Source organism: Melozone crissalis, unplaced genomic scaffold (genome assembly GCF_028551555.1).
Source record: "Melozone crissalis strain CALT ecotype California unplaced genomic scaffold, PUWL_Pcris_2 ptg000013l_1, whole genome shotgun sequence".
Classification (NCBI taxonomy): Eukaryota; Metazoa; Chordata; class Aves; order Passeriformes; family Passerellidae; genus Melozone; species Melozone crissalis.
Window position 1 is genome coordinate 15,390,884 of NW_026535791.1, and position 23,828 is coordinate 15,414,711.

Consider the following 23,828-nt stretch of genomic DNA (forward strand, 5'->3'; position numbering starts at 1 on the left):
TTGTCTTCCACAATAGTGATTGAGCCGATGGAGATTTCTTCTTGGAAGATGATTAGGTATTAAATATTTAACCTTTTAAGAAGAGCATGCTGAAAAGCAACTGGAAAGTGCCAATTTGGCTATCTCACCCTGTCTACAGATTAAAGGCTCCCAAGACCGGAGAATGACACAGATCCTACTGGTGCTGTACAACCAGCGTTGGGCTCTGTTTACCAAAGGAAAGGAGCTTTTTACTTGAAGTGATAAATTTGTATTCAGCTGCACCTGTAGGGCATTGGCTGAGAGCATGTCTTTCTGCAAGTTCACAGGCTGTCTTTCCTTGCTGGCCAGCCCTTCTTTTGCTCAAGGTTATTATTCATTCAATAAAAAACAAATTGTGTGACAGTCTGAGAGGAGATAATAGCTAGCCAGCTTTATCAGCAGGAGCCCTGGAACTTTCACAGCTGGAAAGCTTCTTTGCCAACAGACATGAATGGTGAAGCCCTATAGACTAATGCGTGATGACTAGAACGGGTGCTGATACTCAGCTCAGTTCTTCCTTGATTGTAAGGATGATGTACTGTAAGCCAGTGCTGCTTGTGACCTTAGGATCTGTTTATGTTAGTGTTTTAATGCTAGTTTTGCAGAGAAAAGCAGCATTCCCTTTCATTATCTTTGTGAAAAAGCGAAAACTGTGAGTCTGCCAAAGCAGTACCCAAATACGAAGGTTTGCCTCACTATCTGTGCGAGCCCACCTGCCTCTCTCTGTCATTCTTTAATTAACCATGGGGTTATTAGCTGCTGGAAGACCAGCTTGGCATCTACCTTGTCTCTCTCTAGCTTCCAGAGAGAGGAAAGAGTCTTCATTCTGCGCTCCACAGGGCCGCCTTGTGTGAGCAAATACTCAGGTCTCCTGTGCACTTCAAGACAGACTGCTTGTCCTGGGACTGTTGGGGTTTGTTCATGGGGGCTGCCTGAGTTTGGGTATGGAAAGCTAATGATTAGTGCTCAGTTAAATAATTCGGAAAAGACTTTGTAACATGAGTGGGGAATTCTCCTTTTCTGTATTTTTCCCAGATGCTGAGATCTGTGTCTAATTGTCTAATCCACAGAAAGTGTTTAAGTACATGAGAGGTAGTTTTTTTTATTATTTGCTTATTAGTAGTAGATGTCTGGAGTTGGTATTTTTTGTGCAGCCCTTCACATCACAGTGTTTGACCAGACTGGATTGTCATTTCCTTTGTGTCTATTGGGTGAAAACGCTGTCAAAGTTCCCCAAAAAATAAGCAAGCAGCTGATACTCGGCTTCTTGCTTTTTAAATTTTTCTCATTTATGTTGCATGTAAAATTGGATGATTTCAGTGCAATGGATATTTCTGTTTCCTGTCACTAAATCTCTGTTGCTGTTACCCTTCCTTTAGCATTTCCTTTCATAGTTTAGGCCTTGACTGATTATTAGAAGATTCAAACAATTTGAAATGATAAGGCTCAGTGTGACTATACTGAAGGCAATGGTTTTTTCTCTTACATTAAGCAGCAAACAGTCCTGCCATCTTCAGAAACTGTCTTATTTAGGATAAGCTGTAATTGTGTTTTATTCTTTATCATATCATGTGCTCTTTAATTTGACTGTGTTAATCAGCATGAGTGGCCTTTTTTCAGAAATTTGTTAAAACCAGGCACTTTACAGACCTTCTGCTAATATTTTTCAATGTGTTTACCTTCAATATCACAGCTGTTCCACTCTTGGCTTTTTGAACATGGTGCCAAATGTGGAGTGCTTTGGCAATGTCTATTGATAGATTGTCATTAGTTGGAGAATGTGTCCGTCCTGTCGCCTGTCACTTGCATACATCCTTAAGCAGGTGTCCTAAGGTAAATTTCCAGAGTAAAAAATAGTCACACCAGCCACAAGTGTGTAATTTCAAGATGCTGGAGTTTTCTTCAAGTACCATTCTGGTGGTAGAATAGCTGTAGGATATTCCTTTATTTTTTCATCTAGTGGGAGACAGGGTTGGTACTGAAGGTTTGTATTTATCAAAGTTAATATCACTGTTCTCTAGATGCCACTAGCTGGGAGCTAGGCCACAACAAGTCCTCTGAGATTTGCATTTTTTGGGAACTTTTTGAATTTCTCTTTTTGAACTTTCAGGAGCCTTGCAATATGATGGTGGATCCCACATCCAATGCTTTTTGAGAGGTGAAGGCATCAGCTTGTGGTGTTGGGCAGTGTTGGGGAAAAGCCTGGGAGCTACGGCTGGTGTCTCAAGGGTACCAGCATCACCTTTGACAATAACACAAGCCATAAGATTTCTTTTCTGCCTCTTTCCTTTCTTTTCCTGTAGACTGTGAAGCTGCACAAACGAGTGGGAGTTTTTTTACCTAACACATTGTCTGTGTCTAGGTTAGGAGCAAACAATATATCCCCTGAACACTAAAATCATCCATACTGTGTAGTGATGTTCCTTACTACAGTTTGGTTAAATTATTTCAATTGCATCAGTATGTCATACATTCTATCACTGTCTCTGCATGTCAAATGAGTGAACAGGACATCTTATTCAGAGATTCCCCTTCCTCCTTTTGTTTATTTCTCACTGCCTTTTTCCAAATAACAGCTTCTAAGTCTTTTGCCTTCCAGCAGTTTTTATCATTACACAACATAGTGGCTCTTTTCCTATCTGCAGACATCTGAAAGGATTTTTTTCTTAATCCTGTGCATGCAAAGGAGGAATTTGCACTTGTTTTGCAAATCTCTTTCAGACAGTCATTCTTTATCCAATTAAAAAATATGCATCCTGAAATTGCCAAAGGCAAAGTGATTGAGTAACTGCCAGCAGAATTGTAATTTTTCTGAAATGCTTTTCATTGCAGGACAGAAAGAAGATTATGGAACTGGGGATTTCAGCCCTGTTCTTAACACCCCTTACCCACTTAGATGTTTCCCCTTCCTTGTTCTCCCTGTCCTTGCACAGTACCTGTGCTCAGGCACTGTTCTCTCCCTGATTTGGGGCTCTGGCCACAGGGGCCATTTTCACCTACACCCCCTTCCCATCTCTGCAAGGTATTGTCTGAAATTTCCAGGGCACTTTGTTCAGAGCAATGCCTGGTTGCTGGGTTACTGAGCAATTACCTTTTTTCCTTTTGAGGGTGGGCAGTGAGCAGAGTGACAGTCCGCGAATGTATTTTGCTCCACATGAAGGTTGTTGTGATCATTTCTTGGGAGCTCTTACTGGAGCATCCCCCCACCAACTTCAGTGTGGGAGTTCAAAATGCAGCAGGATGAAATCTCAGGCTGGAACTTCTAATTTGTTCTTTTCATACACTGAACTGCTCTTTTAACTCCTCTTCCCACTGGACCTAACTGCATCCTGTGAGCCAAACAAAAATTTGGCTGGCCTCCTTTCCATTGGAATTTAGTTTGAATTGCATGTTGCTGCTGTTGCAGCAAGTTCTTTAGTTTTGCTTTATTTTACCGTTTTATTCTACTTGAATTTGGGATTTGGGCAGCTTAGATGATACTTCCACTGGAAATTATGTGCAATTTTATATTGAGGGACTTAATAATTTGTGTGGTATCCAGATTTACGGAGGAGTTTTACGTGTCAAGGATTTGGTTGGCTCTTGCACCAGATATGGTATCTGAGGCAGAAGAATGCTGGTTAAGTACAAATGTCTCCCATTTTCATTTGTATTAGCACGTATTCAGCTGGCCACTACCTAACTCTCCTGCAGGTCAGCTCTGTGAGCTACATGCGTTCACATCGCTGCACTGTCAGTGCCACAGGACTGTTATCTGCTTTGGTGCAGTGGCTTAGGGCTTCTGCCTTCTTGTGAGGACCAAGATTGCATCAGCTGCACCCTGAGATGTCCCCAGCAGGGCTGTGACATGATGGCTGTGAGGCTCACAAGGCCCTTTGGGTAGATGGGTACTAGGAGCACCATGTGATTTTCTGGTTTAAACAGGTCTCTTGGCTAGGAGATGTTTGTTCATGAGTCAATACCATTAAATTTAAGATTGGATCACTTCTGTACCCAACTGCTATAGATCTTTTAAAAACAAAAATATTGAAATATTGGAAATGAAATAATTGATGTTTGGTTTTGCTTTTTTGGAAACCTCAAGTATTTTTTCCTGCTCTAGGCAGAGAGACTTGAAGTTAAAAAAAGACAAGAAGAAATGCAAAGAAGAGAGATGTTTCTTGAAGATCAAAAGTAGTAAGTAAAATTTGAAATCTATTACCTAAGATTCCTTATCTACTTGTCCTTTTGTTTTGCTTGTTTGGGTTTTTAATTTTTATTTAATATAGGATTTGGCTTCTGTAGCTATTTTTTTCAATTTTTGACTTGAAACTTGACATTTCAAGAAAATGGGCACAAACTGGACCATGGGAGGTTCCTACTGAACACTTTTTTTACTCTGAGAGTGGCTGAACATGAGCACAGGTTACCCAGGCAGGTGGTGGATTCTTCATCTTTGAACATATTCAAAAGTTCTGGGCAGCTGTCTCAAGGTGGCCCCATTTGAGCAGAGGGTAGGACAAGATGATATCCAGCAACCTCAATGATTTTATGAGTCTGTGAAATAATCAAGCCTCCTCTACACCTTATTCTATCAGAAATTTTGTTCTGTATACCTCTCTTAGCTTCCTAAAACATACACTTTGAAATGAAAGTTGTGAATTATAAAATGACCTTGTGCTTTTGTTCTCTAACTGAATCAATATGCAATCATTCAATCCAAGACTAATTATCAAAACAAAATCCAAATTACATCTCCACCTATTTATTTAGTTGATTAGTAAAGAAGTTTAACCCACATGTAAATAATGAGGACTTCCTCTATTTAGCATAGTCCTACTTAAATGTGGAGATATGTTGTAAAGACCTATTTCCCAAGAATACCTCTTTAATATCAGATTTAGATACTGCCTAGTCCTGATATAATTAATTCCACTGGAAGTGAAGTTCCTGCCTTGCCCATTCACTCCACCCCATTTATTTGTTTTTAACTGATCCAAACTGATTCTATCACATAATTAACACACAATGCTGTTTAGTCACCTTTACCCTTTTTATCTTTGGCTTCTGAAATTACTCACCTGTATTCTTAGCCTGATTGATTGCTTTTTCCTCCTCTGTGACCTTTGAAGAAGTCACTTCTGTCCCATGCTAGTGGCTCCAGTTCCTTCATCATTTGCCCAGACTCTGTTCTCTGAGGTGCAGACATTTTAGTGCTTTGTCACTGACTCTAGCTTTTCTTGTATTTTTCCTTTGGCTTTAGGCATAGCTCTTTCCCTTAATATGTTGCCAGTATTTGTCTCTAGATATTGCTGTTTGGCTTGCTGTTTGTTCTGGTGTGGATGCCAGCACACACACACCTGTTTCTGACAGACTAGACCCTTTGATTCTCTTTGAGCCTAAATCAACAGCAGATACATCAGATCTTTGCAGTGCAAGGTCCTCAGTTATGGGTCTTGCTTTTCTCAGGGGATTGTCAGGGTTCATGTCTTCCCATTTAATCTGATTTTTTATCTTGAGACATAACGAGTTACAAATGATACATATCTCTTCCCTTCCTTCCCCTTCCATGCCTGTACCTTTTTTTGCTTAGAGTGAAATGAATTCTGCTGTTGAGTGCTCTTTTCCATTAAAAGTAAATTTGGTTTTGCAAAGGCAGGCCCAAACCCTCTGAAACATTGGAAAACAGAAAATGGCCACAAGTGAAAAATTCCTTCACCAAAAGGGTGGCCAAGCATCGGAACAGGCAGCCCAGGGAAGTGGTTGAGTCACCATCCCTGGTGGTATTTAAAAAGCTGGACTCAGGGAATGGTTGCTTAGGGAAATGGTTGAGTGCTGGACTTGGCAGTGCTGAATTAATGGCTGCACTTGATGATCGTAGAGGCCTTTTCCAACCCACCCTTTTCCTGTGTGGGCAGCCAGGTAGTCCCCAGGTGGTGCAGGAGCTCTGGCTGCCTGGGCACTTCGTGGCAGCCATTCTGCCCACTGATTAAGGAAAGTCTTGTGAGCATTCAGCTGGTGTCATGTCTGATGCGACTGAAAGTGAAGATGGGCTCATCACTACAGTGCCTCAAGCTCCATTGCTTAAGTTTAACTATTAGAACATTATTTGTGTGTACTATGTATTGAACGTGCACCAGGAGGGCCCTGTGGATCCTTCACCTGGAGGAAGAGAGCTGAAAACATATACCTCCAGTGAATGCAATTTTGGTAAAGCAAAGCCCTTGCATGGTGCAGTGTTAAGAAAACTTTCCTGTCAGACCATCCAGGGGCCAGTCTGTCAGTCATTCCACCTGAACTGGGACTGAGGCCCCTTTGCAGCCACACTCCCCACACTCACTCCATCACATCACATTCAGACCAGGTTTCCCTACCAGTTCAACCCCAGGTTTCCCACTGCAGACTCTCAGACGTCCAGATACTTAAATAATTTAATCATAATGCAATAACTAAATAATAAAGTAGCAGCTTGAGCTGGTGCTTCCAAGGAGGCACCCTAAACAAAGGAATCCCTGGGCTTTTATCCCCTCACAGGCTAAACATAGGGAAGCCCAGGAGTTGTTGGTTCCTGTTGTTTTTCCCACTGTCCATTCCCCTGGCCAAGTGACAGGTCCCCAGGCCCTGTTTTTTGCAAAGGGTTGGCAGTTCATGGCCCTTTGCCTGGGCCTCAGTCTCCAGCCTCCCAGGGCTCAACCTTAGCTGGACACTGAGCTGGCTGTGCAGAATGTATTCCTCTGCAGACACAATGACACTACTGCCTTCCCTGGCCTAAAGGAATTCTCTGGTGGGCACGGGAAGAGGAGGGTGAGGAGGGTGTACCACTGGAGGTTGTTGAGCATGCATTGCTAAGAGATGTTGTCATTGAGGAGCCCAGCATCCAAAAGTAATCAAAAGCTGTGTGACATTTCAGATTTTGTGAAGTAACTCCATTGAAGTACTGCTGGTTATTAGTAACATGTTCGCATAGAAGTGCTTGGTATTTAGAGATGTGCTTTTGCCTGCCATGCAAAAATGAGTGACTCATTACTTCCCTCCTCTAAGGCCCTTTGTCTAGAAGCAAAGAGAACAAATATGAGGTTGTGCCCCTTTCCTCACTGTCTCTGCTGGGGTATTTTGATCTCCTCTGCTTGCTGGGAATGGAGGGAAGGAAGGTCATGTGCTGCATATAAAGCAGTGACCTCTGCAAAGTCCTGGCCTATAGAGCCATTTCAAAAGATAAGCTCCCTTGTTAGTCTGTCCTCTGTAAGATCTGTAGCTGCAACATCACAATTTTCCTGAGGAGATCAATGCCTACCAGCAGTCTCATTAACTGGGAAACCTTTTAAAATTGATCACCACCTCCAGCTGTATCAGCCTCCAAGGGGTACAGCCCAATCAGTACCTCTCCTGCATGAAGTGCCGCTTCTATTTGATAAGGAAAGGCACTTAAAATTCTCGTGTCATTAACATGCTCTGACAATAAAATATGATGCTGCCCAGAATTTCATTTTTCTGGTTAAATTTGTGTCACTATTAAAGACAAGAACTTCCCGCTGAAGTCCCCTTTCAAAGGGTCTAACATGAAGTGAGTGCTAAAAAGAAAGATTGTCTGTAACCTTTTGTGCTGCTTACAGAATATAGTTATTTCCCATCTCTTGAAAGCCTTAATAGCTTCTTTGTGTGCAACAGGTCCTTGAAAGTCAGCTGTATCTGTTACCACAGTTGCTTGAATATGTGTTTGTGTCTTGTGAGAATGTAGTCTAGACAGGCATGCAGACTGCCATGAAAAAGTCTGCAAGCCTCACAATTTTGGGATCAGCCCCTCCTCTGACCCTGGTGGACTCAGTCTTTGTTCAGTGACTAAAACAGAAAAAATTCACAAGGTGTCTCCTGAAATAGCTGTGTATTAAAAGCCTTAATAGCACACAGGAGCAGACTTTGGGGTGGAGAAGTTGCTGCATAGCATGATTACTGTACAGAAGAGAAGCACATTAGAGATTTGTTGGTGACAGTGTTGCTGTGATTCTGTCCCCACAGATACCAGATTTAAAAAATGGGGAGTATGTGTTGACTTTTTATCAGAAACTACTTACACATAAAATGGACTTCTTCCTTCTGAGTCAGGGTATCCTGGATGCGTTTTGCATTATTGGCCTGATTGTGTTTCTGTCAGAGTGCATTAGAAGGTAATGGAGGCTCATATAGACCATACTTTGCAATTACTAATCCATGGGAGGGAACAACTAAGTGCACATCTTTCCTAAAGGACACAAGGAACAGAATTTTTCAGGACATTCCCTCTTTAGTTAGTATACAACATTTGTCATTTAAACAGTAATGAGGATGGATATGTAATGATTGGCTGTTTCAGAGGCTTGCTGTGCAGGCTGTGTGGATCTGTGTCTGAGCTGTAGGGTGTCTTACCATGCTGTTTTGGCCCAGATCTCTAGTTAGATGCTTTTATTATATTTGTATTCAACTTCCCAGAAATTGTAGTGTTGGATGGAGTCCACTGTTTTTCTAATAGCCATCTACACTGTTTTTCTAATAGCTGTCTACCTATTTATGTAATGGAAAAAGTAGTCTAAAAAATAGGATTATTTTCTAATACTACTTTGCTACATATTCATGCCTCTGTTTTTGTGAAGGTTGTATTCCTGTAAAAATTCCTGGCACAGCTGCACTTGGGTACATGTGCGCACTCAATATATTCTGCTCAGAATTTGGAACTGGGAACAGAATTTGCCAGAGTGTCTCTGAGTGCATATTCCAAACACAATGCAGGAGGTTCACCAAACCAAGCTGATATACACTTGCCTGCCAAAGCAGCTTTCTCAAAAGTCATAAAATGCAGGAGAATAAAACCTGAATCAAAACAGAATTTTTATTTATTTATCAATTTTTACAGGATAAATGCTAGTGTCCTTGCCAGTTTTCAGTCCCCTATGATGTGTGGTTCAAACAGCAGGCTGGCAACAAATTTTCCCCACAGAAGTGCAAGTGTAAACCTGACCAGACTTTTAATACAGGTTGCTAAAGAGAATGAAAGAGGGCTCGCACAAAAAACATTTGCAGCCTTGAGAATCCTTTGTTTGCTTCTTTTTGCCTCAATTGTCTTCGTTTTGTTCATTTGCTCCTGATTATTTTAAGCGTTGTCAATTATTTAGCTAACAGGCAGAAAACTAGGCTTTTATAGACATCCAAAGGGGCTCTCTTGAGTGTAATAATGAAAGCAGTTTATTGAACGCCTGTGAGGTTGCCTTCTAATTGTGCGCATTAATCTGCCCATGCAAGCTGGCTGAAAATATAGAAGCAGATTGCACATGCAGATGGAGCACGCAGAATGGAATGCAGTAGACTTATACGAAGCTGCATTTTCCTTAAAACTGGATTTATGCTTATTACTTCAGATAATAAACTAAGCTTACATCTAAAATAACATCCAGGAATACTGGATGACTTGGTGGGAGGAACGAACAGCCAAGCTGTGTTATTTCATCCAGTCAGGGAAACAAAAAAAGCAGGTGGGTTGAGAGGATAGATTAGTTTTGAATGTGGGTAGAAAATGATGAAAATAATTTTGCTGAGAAAGTTGCTTTTTATTTTTCTTTAAACAACCTATTTTTATACTTTCTTGAAGCCTTATACCTAAGATGAACTAGTGCCCCTTTTTTTTGTTCTTATCCTCAAACTCAGGAACAGATGCTCAAGAGCTTGCAGACAAGAAATCCTCCTAGCCAAAGACAGCAGTGTTTGATAACTATCATTAGGTTTGTCCAAGTCATCTGTACTATGATCTTGCATTACTGCCAGTGAAGTCTGTGAATACTGTATTAAGCTTGGTATGTGGCTACTGAGAGGATTTCTGTTGGAAAACAGGTGGACTAAATATCTAGAGAATGGCCTTTCACTGTAGTAGGGGGCATTGCAGAAGAGCCATCAACATCATACATGAATTTGATGTGTTAACAACTTCATGTAATTTTTTTACCATATAGCCTCCAACAAAGGTGAGTCCCCCACCTACACACACTCCAGAAATGAACATTAGTTCACACTGGCAATTTTGGACATGGCTGATGTTTGCTTATTATTCTTACCCAAAAAGTGGACTCTGTCCTGCAGCTCAGGATAAGAATTGAGGTACAGGAGAACCATGATCCCTGTGGAGTTGAAGGCATGTTTTTTGCTGACAAACAGAAATGTTTTTACTACCTTGTCCCTTATCATGGTCCAGCTATGGGAAACAGGGCAGTTGCTTGTAACTTTCTGAATTTATTTAAACTGAGTAAACTGGCTGTGGTACACCTCTGCAAGGAGGAGGGGATGTGAGAGGAAGCATATGTAACTGTGTACTAGCAAAAGTCATGTGTCTTTGGTGGGATTATTTTCACAAACACTATTATTGGCCCCCAGCTTCATTCCCACGTTACCAAATTGTTTTCAGTAGCAAAAATCACAGCTACACCTCCCTTTGGAGGGACTTTCTCCATCTTCCAACCAAGAAAGTGTTGGAGAGCTTCTCCTATTTTAACATCTGGTTTTGCTAGGCCAGTGGCCCCAGTACCAGCCAGCCTACCTTGTGGGTGACAGCAAATGCCTGACCAAGATGCACATGGCAATGCACAAGGCAAAGCTCTCACTGGGGAAGGAACAAGGGCACCAGTGAAAACACAGCCACCATGGACCTTACTGAAATGAAGGGCAGCATTTCTTCTGGGTAAGCCTTTGCATGCTTATGCAACTGCTCTTAATTTCTGCAAAAGTTGAGGAAGTTGTTATGCTTAGCCAATTAAGTATGTTGGAGTGAGAAGAAGTTGTAGATATAATTGCTGGTGCTGCAGAAAGATGTCTTGAATTAAATTTGGGGTTGAGTTTTTGTTGTTGGATTGTTTTTCTTTTCAGGGAGGGCAACTCCTGCTATTTTTAAAAATTATCATGAAAATTCTGGGTAGATGTGTGAAACTAGCATTATATAAGCAGTATGCCTGCTTCTTAGCTTTCTAGATGAGTTGGAAGAAAATGGTGAAGAGTCACTCACAGGCAATTATTTTGGAAGCTTATGAGTCCAAGTCATTCAGCACTAAATGCTTCTTCTGTGGTCTTAGTGGCTACTCAAATTGTCTACTCTTTGCAATGGCTATGATGATTTATCTGCTTTGGAGTTCTTTATTTTGATTTTTTTTATTACTATTTTTGAATGTTTTTAGCATATTTGTGGATGTTCATTAGAGCAGAATTGTAATGGTGGAGATCCTGCAGCTTGAGAAAACAAGAAGTTGATGAGCTGTCTTGTTTTCAGTAGTAGTAAGAATTAGCCATTATATTTTACAAATTGTCAAGAGAAATAAATAGATTTATGATACATAAAAAAGTATTGTGCTGCCTTTTTTTTCCCAAATATACTGGCATAAAAGCCAGTATATTTTTTGGTATACTGGCATTTCAATATCCATCAATTAAAGCAAAAGAATTAACTGCCACTGGTTCCATTGGGGAAAATTAATGAAGATTACAAGAACCATTTTAATTAATGCATTTTTAATGTTAGTCTGTAAAAAAGACTTAAAGCTGAGAACTTTATTTGTAGGCAGAAAAATTATTTTCTTTCTGTCTTCGTTCTGAGAGGAATACAGTCTCAAATGAAAAGCTTAGCAAGTGGTGCTGTGCGACTCCTGGATGGAGGAAAATTCTGGCACCTGAGTCCATATCCTCATTCATGTCCCTAAGGATGAATCCTTTTAAACACTTTTGTTATCCTTGTGGATGTGACAGTAGTTAAAAGCAATAGACACACAAAATTGAAGACCTTATTTTGCAGAGGAATTTAGACCTGGGATCTTGCAACAAGATCATTGTGGGTCATCAGATCTTTCACATTTGCATTCTGGAGTCAATTGTGGAGTTGTCTGCTTCTCAGCTGTCAGGGCTGGTGATCCTGTTGGATCATGTGAACTCCTACAGAGGCCAGAGGAACCTTAGCCCACTCTGGCTTTCATAACCATCCCCTCATCTCATCCTAGTGGGAATGTAGGTGGCAATTAGTCCCAAACAGGAGGAAATGCATGTGGGCTCTCAAAGAGCTTGTGAGTGCAGGCTGCCTGAATTACACCTTTCTCAGTGGAACACCTAGCAAATTCATGATTGTGCACTTTACACGTACTTGTTGAGCTTCAAATAAAGGGTTTTGCATAGCAGCTTTTTTTTTTTTTTTTCTTTTTTTTTTTTTTTAAGGCCTCTGCCTGAAGAGTAGCTGTGGAATGTAAAGCTGTATATCCAAGGACCCACAGAGAGCATCTGCACCATGGACTGATTTCCACTGGTCCTCACCAGCCCCTTCTAGCATGTTACTCAATGGCCCTGCCAGCAGAGTTAGTATTTTCCCCTGACAGCTCTTAAGAGTTATTCAGACCTCAAATCCAGTATTTGTGCTTCATTCCCCCACCTCTGTATCTGTACTGATAAATTTAACACTGTCAATCACTGTCATTTCTGAGGCCAACAGGCCTCAGAGTGCCTGCTTCCATTGCTAGAAAACTTCTTTACCTCCCAAAATGGTGTGGTAACATCTAAAATGCCTATTGGGAGCTGCAGTTGATATTCATTCCTGGACAGAACCCAGGAGTTATTTGCAAAAGTGCTGTTTGGGACAGGTCAGAACTATTCCAGAAATAGTTACCACACTGAAGATGCTGAGTTGCCATGCTAAGAGTAGTGCTTGGTGCTATTAAGCACACCAGTATGGGAGGAAGCTGTTTTAATTAGCACAGCAAAAGGTATTTTTCCCAATGTTGTAATGGGAGACAGGGCTACCAAGACAAAATACCCTCATAAGATCACCCCAGCTTAACCATAGTATCAGTGGTCCTCTGCTTTTCAGACCGATGCTTAGGGGTAGTCAGAACTCAGGCTAGCAGCCTGTTAGGAGGGTGCCTTCTTGGTTAGTCTAAATCTTGTATCTCCTTTTACCTAGCTGTGTTTGGAGGGTATCAAGATTCTGCTGTATTCAAGTAAATTTCTTAATCTCATGCTATTCTTTCCTTAATGTTGCTAAGTTTAGAGGAGCACTTTTTAGCATTTTTGATTAGCCCTTGAAGTTTTAACGAGTGAATGAGATGTTGCTCCAGCTGTCTGAGTACTGATATGCTGGTTTCCTTCTGGAGATACTACTTTCCTTTCTAGAACATGAATTGAACAGTCGTCTCCCTGAATTCTCTCTTTTCGTGGAGCCTGGTTTAAGCTACACTCTGCATTGTTATGACTGCAGGTTTAGTATTATGAAAAATACCATTCAGACTTTGTCTGGCAACCCCAGGTGCATTGCTAGGCTTCCACAGAGATGACACACAACAGATTAATATATATAAGACCTCACTTGTCTTCCATCAGAAAATTCAGAAATCTGAGTTCCTTTCTTGTGATAGGAACACTTCAGTAATGTATTACTTAATTTGATGAAGTCAGGTGTTTATTCAAAGGCAATGCACAGTCTTGTTGAGGAACTTTATTTGCTTCCACTCTTGTAATCCTCTTTTCTGATGCTAAAACTGAGTAAGCTTTTCACCTATCAGTCTGCTGATCTGCAAAATTCAATGGCCTCCACCACATTTTTATGCAAATAATGAGAAATTCCACATACTCCATTTAATTCTCTTGTCATCAATAAGGAATTAGAGCAACTAGTTATAGCACCAAGTTGCCCCATATTTTTTCACAGAGCTTCAACCTTCTCAAATATACTCCAGATTTTTTGTAGGAGTTCTTAGTCTTCCTGGTATAGAAATAAATTGTTATTTGATCAGTTTTAGCATAGGTAGAGAAACACAAAATCTGCAATTTAAATCTTCACGTTCCCAAAATTACTCTGTGCAATCTTACCACTTAATAACTCATCTTTCATGGAAAAAAAATGAGTGCTTAACACTTGTATAAGAAGACTATTAATTTGTTCAACCTTTAAGTACAAGTACTTTGTAGATCAGGGAAAACAGTGTTTCATCTGGTTCTTTCCTTATTGTGCATTGTCCAAGGTCTGTTAACTACCCAAGTAATGGAGGAAAGGGAGTGAACTGGGAGTGGTGAGACTCTAAAAGCCTGACTTGCTAGAATTTGAGCAAGTACTTTGTACCTGAAGTGGTAACATGGTTTTGTATTGTGTAGAGTAGCAGAGAAGAGCTTGTGGTTTCTTGTTCCTTTTCCCAACTTCTCAATATATCACTCCTCACTGACCAGCAGGACATTTTACCAATAAAGTATTTACTCACAGTTTTAGATCATGGAGTGAAATATAAAACCCACTTGGTAGTCTGTTTCAGCTGTTAATCAGAATCAGTCTTTGGCAGCCAATGCTTTTTCTCTAAGTTTAAGTCTTTGGTAGTGGCATCTTCCCCTGCACAGAGCTAGTTGGGTGCCCTGTGAGAAGAGTAAATCTTTGCTTTCAATATCTATTGAAGCACTTTTTCTGCTCTCACTTCAGTGCTTTCATATTTTCCAAAGCTGTACACAGAAATGAAATTGCCTCTTTACTTTAACTCTGTTCCTTTGAGTGAGAAAAGACTTCAATATACGTGCCTGGGTGTGCAGGTTAAGAAACTGATTCCTCACCACAGCACACAAACTCCCATCCTTTGTTTTTGTTTGTGACCTAGTTTAATTGTACTTGGTAGAACTGTGAGCAAAGTGATGCTACTTTGAAACTCTGGGTTCGTTAGGCATGCAGCTGGAAAAAGAAAATTGCCCTTGCCAGAATAAGAAATGAAAATGTTGTGCATTAACTAAAGACAAGCATTTTTTTTCTTGTTACAAAATGCTTGAAAGACTTTCTGCTTGATAATCTGTTGTAAGGCTGCATTGTATTAACTGTGAAGGAAAATTCCTGAAAATAATCTTTTAAAGTACTTAGTTGAGATTTATAGATCTCGTAGAAGGATTTGCAACAATTCCGTGAAGCAGTTGGCATCCTCATGAAGTCCAGTGATATGTGAGTCTGTTGTACAGAAGCTTTACAATGAGGAAAGCATAGCCCTTGTACACCCCAAATATGCAAATGACCATAATTGTTTGTTTAAAAAATCATCCCAGCAAATGTCTTATCCACAGTGTGCGCTCTGTATCCTCTGTCCCATTTGTCTGTTTCCATAACCTTTTTTTTTCTACCTGTGATGTTTTTCAGCAGAGACATGATAAAATGTCTAGGCTAGATTCCAAGGGTGGAATAAAAAGCTGTGTTTATTTTTATGGAGGCACTAACAATTCTATTTGGATTGAATTTCTTCATAGCAAAACCAATGAATTACTGAACAGATTGGATGTGGGTTTGCCAAAGAATGATTCCTGTCAGATTGCTAATCCTGGCCCAGCATCTACAGCATGGGTAAGCAAAATCATAGTGTGTGCTGTATTTTCTATCAGCTTTCCAGGTGCTGTCAATAGTGTAATGTTAGAATATCCTAATTGAGCTTAATTGCTGAGACCCAACTCAGTGAGTACCAAGGAGCCTTTCTGGGTGAATGAGTCTGCCTACCTTGTCTCTTCCACACTGGCAGGGTATTCCACATAGTAGAGGACTACTCACAGATCTCTTTCTGATAAATGAGAACCAGATTTATATTCTAAAGTTAGGTGGGAATCTTAAGTATGCCCTGTACCCATCCACTGGTGGTAAGCTTTTATGAAATCTCAATAAGTTAATGTCAGCAGATGCTTTACTGCATTAAAGATTCAGTCAAAAGAGAAGCTTGTTTCTCACTGCATCCTAAAAGTGATTCCATACACTGCTTGGGGTCTTTGTCCCAGTTTGAAGTAGTCTGGTAAGTATTAGTGTGATTGGGAAATAGATAAAGTATTGCTTCAATTTAATTATTCTTATTGAATCTAAGAGGCTTTTCCACATACAATTAGTCTCTTCATGTCTAAACCAAGCTTTCCTACTAATGTAGAAAGTTTCAGTGAGGAGTATTAACCCTGAAAGAGAAGTATTTCTCCTGTAGGGAGGTTTGTAATTGGGGAAGGACAGAGAACAGGGAGCCAAGCAGACGGAAATTAACATTGGAAGCAACTGAGCAGAAGTATTGGAAGTATTTGGGCAGCCCTCTGTTGTATACAGTCTTGAGCACCAACTGTTGGGTAACAGGAAGGGAAGATTTGCCTCCATATTTCTTCAGATGACTTAGAAATGGAAAAAAAATCGTCCCTTTATAGAAATTGATGCCAACAGGATATATGACACATCTGTCTTGCCTCTAGTATTTCTTCCTGGTTTTCATTTCAGGAAAAGGAAGCTGATATTGAAAATAGGTCTCATTCCCCTTTAATTCTTCAGGGTATCTTGTATCTCTGAAAACCCTAAGGACATTTTAGCAAGTGTGGGCAGATATATAGCTAGAAAGTGCCAATTTCTGCCCAGCACTGTTGGACAGAATGTCAATCATAGGAGAGCGGCTTTCAGAATGTATTTGGTAGTCCTGGGTGAACAACCAAGATGAAGGGATATGGAAAGGGACAAAAGATGTCTTGAAACCACTTCTGCCTCCCTCTTGGAGCATCCAACACTTCAAACAGTGGGAGTTAGCTCTTTGGTAGGGAAGGCCTAGCTCTGCAGCTTTCATACGATGTGAGCACTGAACTGTGAAGATGAGTCAGCTCATGTCCCCATGACTGACTTGGATTTCAGCATTTTGGTGTGCTGTCTTCACATCCATACCAAAGTGGGTGGATGGCTGAAGGAGCACTGAACTATTTCAGTTGTACAGGTCCTGCTTTTGACAGATTTCTCAAAGAGTTGTGTCAAATTACATCTCATAGTTCATCTTTCACTCTGCTAGTGTCCTAGCAGATAAAATACATCATTTATCTGTACTGTTCTTTAGTACCAGCTGACATGATACTTGTCTTTTGTGTGGCTGCATTTCTGTAGCTTTGTGAATCCAATAATCACTTGTTTGTAATGCAGCAATGCCGTTAGCAAAGTCTTCCCAATCACTTTGGATGAGGTCCAGTCTATAGTCATAGGCACAGCCTCTGAGCCAGGAATCCAAAGGATGTAACCCGTGAGTTCTTATCTAAATAAACTTGGCATAGCACCAAAGTGCTAAACCAGTAGGAAAACTAGGACTCTAATTTGGATGTTACCTTGAACATGTCCTTTGTCTGAAGTAATTAAAAGATTCAGGAACAATGTATTTGAAATAGTGAACTGTGATAAGCTTACGACGTGCCTAACGTGCATGCTAAAAGGGGTAATATACATACTTGTATGTGATTTTTTTAAATTTGAAAAACTTGTTCTGGAAACAGTCTGGGACAATGTGATGCAGATCAAAGTTTTTTTCCCCTCACATAATTTCTTGGATAGTGATATTAATTTAGCACACCTAGCTCAACTATCCTTGCCAAATGTTACTTCACATCCATGAAGAAATTTGACTTCTTTTGAGTGTCTCTGTCATTGATGACTTTTTGGGCCTGCTTATTTACTCAAGCTCATAATTAATTTTAATCCTGTCTTTCAAAGTGTGACCAATCCTGTGTAGATTTTTATTGTCTTCCAATTTGATTAACATATTCTCCACACAATTCTCCAAACCATTACGGAGAGTAATGAATAATATCAGACCCAGAATGAGTCTCCCTGGACACATGTAGCAACTTCTCCCAGCTCAAAATTGAGCTATTAATAATTGCTTTCTCTATTCAGTCTTTTTAGCAAATTATGTGCCTGTTGTTTTAATGGTGTCATTCTGCATGCATATATCAAATTTTGGAAATAGTCTGTAGACCTGCAACAAATCCCTCACTTAAGTCAAACTGCACAATTCTTGTATTAAATTATACTGGCTCATTTTTTAGTGTGCTACCCTACATCTCTGCTCAAAGACTTTACAGTAGAAGTTCCAGTGTACAATATCCTAAGGATCCTCTAAGACCCTAATTGTAGGTTGGCTTTTTGCAAACAATTGCAACTTGTGAAAGACCAGGGCTAGTTATTGTAATTAAAACCTATTGCACATTTATTACATTATTCATGATATGTAGTTCACATTTTCAATTTTCTTGATGCTTCACAAATAATAGCTGGTTTGATCTCTCCTGTTGCCCTACCTCCACAAAAAAAGTCCCGTGTTCCCTCTGTTACAAGGCTTCCATTCTGCTTTTTAATCTTGGTTATATTTTCATTACTTTTCTTTCTTCCCAGAATACCCCATCTCATTAGCATATATCCTGACTATGTTTTCTGACTGCTCAGGATATCTTTATGGTTGTCACTGGGACACAGAATAGCACTTGCTGTGACTACCTGAGTGTAATGCACAAGTGGACATTCAACCAAACTGAATGACTGAGAGGCTCTAGGCCACTTCTTGTTTAAATTCTAGTCTTGAGACTAATCTGTTTCTTAAGTAACTGGAATCATTCAGCCATTTGTGTTTGTTAATTACCCATATAACAATTTGAGAATAAGGTTTGGGAGTTTGGCCCTGCTCTCACCACACTAATATATTTTTATTTTCTGCTGAACAATAGAAAAGAAGCCATGCTTATAAGCAAGCTCTTCGAGAGGATGAAAACAGAAGATTAGAGGAAATGAAGCAAGAACAACAGAGGAAGGTAATTATACATTAACAGTTTACATATTGTATCATTTTTGCATGCTGTGAAACCAATTAAATACACTGATTACTTGTAGCCTACGCACAGAGCTTCTCTTTAGCAAAAGTGATTCAGTCACTGTTTTCAAATATTGTGAGAGAGATGAGTCAAGCTGTAAAATTTGAACAGGGACCGGACAATTATCTTCTGAGTTCAATGCTGTTTGCATCTGAAAAATGAGCTCCTTTTCACCTCTTCACTTGAATAATTGTGCAGAAGACTTTTTGACTATGGCAACCGATTTCATAGGCTAAGGAAACCAGCTTACTCTCTTGCAGGCAGAAGTCGTCTTACTGAGGAATTTAGGATGATCTTTCTGAATTGTCGTCTTTCTAGAGAATTGAGGGCCATGGGCCCTGCTTTTTCAAATGGGATGTGGAAATGCTCAGATTTCCTGTTAATTATAGTATGCCTCTCTGTGCCCTTTCTGACTACCTAACTAAAGAGTTTTGAATTGTCTAAAAAGTAGGCATTCCATAAGTGCAAATTTGAACTCCATATTCTGCATATGCATCATGCATTGCCTGAAATGTGTAGTCCCTCTGGTATAGATTTGGGTACCATATCCAGATAAAGTCCATCTACCAAAGGTGATGACACTCTGCAAAGTTACCTGTCTTGGCTGCAGGTTTGACTGTGAAAGTACAGGGAGGGCAGCACTTGAAAATCTTGCAAATAATTTGAAAATATGCGAGCAAGTGCTGAGCCACTTGCTGTGCCTCTGCTGTTACTAACATCCAAATTAATGTTAAGCTACTTCCCCAATGGGAGAATTTTAGCACAACAAATTCCATACACTGTTTCTTCTAGAACTGGAGAAGTTACTTATTCCCTATCACTGATATCTTTCTTTACATTTTGGGGATGTGTCCTTATTTCACAGTATTCTAATAACTATAATACTGGGGAAAAAAAAGTGGGGCACAAGGGAGTCTCTTCATTGCTATCCCATCAGGTATATGCTTGTTCTCAGAACCTATACATAGGAAAAAATTTTGAAAACCAGCCTGGATGGATGTAAGGCTGGTTCCCGTTGTAGTCTGTACATGGATCCTTCCAAAGAGAAAATGACTACAGATGTAAATTAACACGCCCCTAATTTATGGGTTTGGTTTAAGGGACTTGTGTAGAGCTGTAGACTCTTCAGCAATTTCCATGGGTTGCTAAAGAGGTGTTGGCTGCTTCTAAGGCTGCTCTTGTTTGTTATGTGGTTCCAAGGTCTCCTTGCCTTCACAGTTGCTGCTACCTATTGTGCAGAGTAATGCACTACTTACAAACCCACTGTAAATAATATGGATTTTAAGGGCTCCAATAATTGTCCCTCAGATATATGTTGGCTCGTTTCTACTTCAAACTAATATTTATTAAAGTAATTGTGAATTCTGTCTTGTGTGTACCTCCTAGCACAGTGTAGCTATAAAATGTGTAGGTATTGTCAGTTCCCTTTTTTTCTTCAGAACAGGTTTTAGTATGTATTGCTTGATTTAGAAATTTTCAGTACACTTTCAACACTGCATCATATACACACAATATATTTCAGAACATTACTCCAAGAGAGGAGTCGGCATATTGGAAAGTCAGATACTGAGTTTTAATTTTCAGGTTGAATAGTTATTTAAAATAGTGAAAATTGAGGTTGGCTTTTTTATTTCTTAATACTGCTTCTTCTTTTAGGGCTAGACAAATATTGATACACAACACATTCTCAGTTATTGATTTTCTCCATACATTTATTGCATAGTTTTTACTTAATGTTCCACTTAAATTGATTTTAAAAAAAACCCAGTCATGTGGTTCCATTCAGTTATTCAAGCTTTTATCTAAGTACATCATTTTATTTTAGTTTCTATTCCTACTGCTGTGCAGTTGCTATGGAAAACATGAAAGATGGGTCTGTTCCTATGCCTTCCCCCTTGCCCTGCAAGCCCAAATCTCCTTTGCACAAAGATCTGTAATCTCTTGGGTGCGTTGCACGCAGAAGGAGCTGGACAAACAACCACACATACAGACCACAGTCATGCCAGTTGTGTTTCCTTCACAGTTTTGGCTAAAACTGCATGAGCAAACTCTCCTCCAAAACGAATTCCCTTTGACACTGTTTATGCACCTTAATACTACATAAGGCTGCAATGCTGGGGGCTTGTGTATGTTCCCAGCACACCATTTTCAGCAAGCTCCATTTTCCCTCCTCACCCTGAAGGGAGCCCTAGGGAGCTGGAGGTGACACACCACATCACATAGCCGAGATCTCATCTTCTGCTTGCACTCTGCAGAGGCAGGAGGTGAAGGACATGGCTCCTTCTTACTCTGTGGGCATGACAGCTGTGTCTGCTCCTCACTTTGGCTTTCATCCCCTTCTGACCCACTGGGAAATTCAAATCTGTGTTTTGGGACAAGGGGAAGCAGACTGGTGTCTGGCATACCCCCTTAAATGTAGGACTCTAAATGTCTGAATCCTGTAACTTCCCACTTTTCAAGGCACAAACAAAAAAATATCCACATACTGAACAGAAAAACCAGCTCAGTTTTTAACATTGTGCTGTCGCATAAGGAAAATGCAGCTGAGAGAAGTTCTGACTTTAACTGAGGTTAACATCATGTAGAATTAATAAGGTTTACAGCATAAGTATGTTAATTAAAAGTAAGTTAGTTTATTTATTTATTTGTTTGTTTTTCATTTTTATCATTGCCAGGCTGAATTATTGGAATTTAAACAAAAGCAGGAAGAGGAAACCAGGACAAGAACACTAAAAAATGAACAGAGGAGGTAAGATGCAAAAAAAATGCAAAATACACTGGAATTGAATTTCCACGTGGAAAGGGTCTCAAAATACAGGCATTCATGTTTCAGAAGACTATGGCAATGAGGATCCCTGACCTCATCTCTGGTTTAGCTTTGCTTTCCACTATGAGCCACTAATATCCATTTTTACAGCTGCTCACTGCATGCAGAATGACCCAGAGTGCCTTTCTCACTTTTTTTGCCCTATCAGCATAGGACACAGCATAGAGTAGAAGCAATTAATAGTTTTTTGGAGGATACACACTTTATCTGTGTGTGTCTGTCTATGAACCTAGATATCTATATATTTTTATATCTATATTTTTATTTCTTTTAGAACGGTCTACTTTGTCCATGCTTGTGGCTGACTGTCTCTGAGGTTAGCAGGCAGAGCTAAACCTGGGACTTGGTATCGATTCAGATGGAACCTACAGTGCAGCAAGGCCTTCTGCAGCTGCATTTCTTTGTGCCCCAGGCTCTGCCCCACTGCTGTGACCTCTCTGTGCTCCACACTTCTCATCTTGCACTTCTGTCACTTAACTGGCTTTTCATTATCCTGAAGCACAGCTTTATTCTCAGCTTTGTGTTCTACTGGTAAAAAGAAACAATGCTTAGGCTCAAAAGTGAAAACAATGTTTGTTTCTTTTTTTTAAATCATTATTTAAATATTTTTAAAAATGCCTACTTCTGTAGGCAACTACTCTTCAGACTGCTTTCATTTCTTTTTTTTCTCTAGCAAAGAGATTGAAATAATTACCCATAGAAGTTAATGAAGGATTTTTGATTCAGTCCATCTCATATGCAGAGACAGAAATAACCCACTATTTTCCTTTTTATCTCATTCTTACCAACACAATTGTAGAGCATTAAAACAACAGCCATGTCTAAGCGTGTATCAGTCCTAAGCAGTAAACAAGGAGAAAAATACACAGTTTTCCAGAGAATCATAAAATGATTTGGGTTGGAAGGGACCTTAAAGGTCATCTGGCTCCAACCCCCCTGCCATAGGCAGGGACACCTTCCATTCCACCAGGCTGCTCAGAGCCCCATCCAGCCTGGCCTGGAACACTGCCAGGGATGGGGCATGCACAGCTTCTCTGGACAATCTGTGCCAGTGCCTCAGCACCCTCATAGTGAAGAATTTCTTCCTAATATCCAATCTAAATCTACCCCCTTCCAGTCTAAAGCCATTCTCCCTTGCCCTTTATCACATGCCCTTGTAAAAAGTCCCCCTCCATCTCTCTTGTAGCCCACTTTAAATACTGAAAGGCTGCTGTAAGGTCACCCCACAGGCTTCTCCTCTGCATGCTGAACAGTCCCAGTGTGAAAATATTTAAAACAGATTGAGGAAAACTGTGTTTTTGTCCATGCTTTCCAGATTGGTAGAGTAGTGCAAGAAAATGCTAGAATTTCACAGCTGGATGGAAGAGAAAGTTGTCAGCTGCATAAATTGTCTCTCTTAGTAACAAGCTTAAGTGTGTTCTTCCATTTTTTATTAGGAAATCAGTACTTCTAGAAACTCCTTGAGCACTGAAAGCTGAAAGATTACCTAAGGTGACTTGTCAAAATATGTAACCTCCCTAAAAAGGTGTGTGGTGGTACACAGGTCATCTTTCTATGGAGAATTTTGGTGCATTATGAACAGCAGCCAAGGCATGCCTCTTATTCCCAACAGGCTGATCCCAGGATAAGGATGCATCTGGTGAATTGAAAATTAAGTCCACCTGATCTCATGCCCATCCATGGTTATGCTGCTTGAAAAATACAGGAAGATGGGCACTGAACAGATGGGAAGGGAGAGCCACTCACAGAATGTTTAATATCAGTAGTTTGTGAACTTCTCAGCTGCCTTCCATCATTATTCATTTTTTGTTGTACTTTAAGGGTAAATAATGCTTTCCTGGACCGACTGCAGAACAGAACACAGCCTAATAACATCTACCACCCTGGATATACTGGACTACCTCAATAATGGCACGTTGGTAAGTTTTTTGGTACAGAATGGAGAAGCAATGAGATTGTTCAAATGTTGAATTTTTCTGCAGACACTATTGTGTGTCTGTGTGTCTTTAGCTTGCCTGACAGAACTTACAGTCCTGGCTGGCTGTCCTTAATACCTTTCAAGAAGAAATTCTGTCTAAAATATAAGCTTTTCAAATGGGAGGAGAGAGGAATAGCTGCTCTTGCAGCAGAACTCAGTGGACTTGTGTGTGAGGTACTCACTGCAAGGAGTCACATCCAAGGTACTTCCTTAAGTTCAGTGCAAGGATAGTGAAATCATTAGGGATTTTTTAAAAGTCTTTAAACGAAAGATTCTTGGATATGCTATAAATATTTTAATATGGTATTGAAGTTGGAGGGAAAAAAATCCCATCTATATATCTGTATCTATCTATCTACCTACCTATATTTTTCCAGG

The 23,828-nt window shown here is 40.1% G+C and overlaps 1 protein-coding gene across 1 annotated transcript in view; it reads left to right on the plus strand.

The window, feature by feature from the left end:
* EPSTI1 (epithelial stromal interaction 1) overlaps positions 1–23,381 on the plus strand; it is a 42,700-nt gene extending 19,319 nt beyond the window's left edge. Inside the window, exons 6-10 of the mRNA XM_054272063.1 lie at positions 4,124–4,197; positions 15,259–15,352; positions 18,502–18,585; positions 21,321–21,394; positions 23,294–23,381. Coding sequence (XP_054128038.1) covers positions 4,124–4,197; positions 15,259–15,352; positions 18,502–18,585; positions 21,321–21,394; positions 23,294–23,381 — 414 coding nt within the window. The remainder of the gene's footprint in view (positions 1–4,123; positions 4,198–15,258; positions 15,353–18,501; positions 18,586–21,320; positions 21,395–23,293) is intronic.
* Positions 23,382–23,828: the final 447 nt, after the last annotated feature.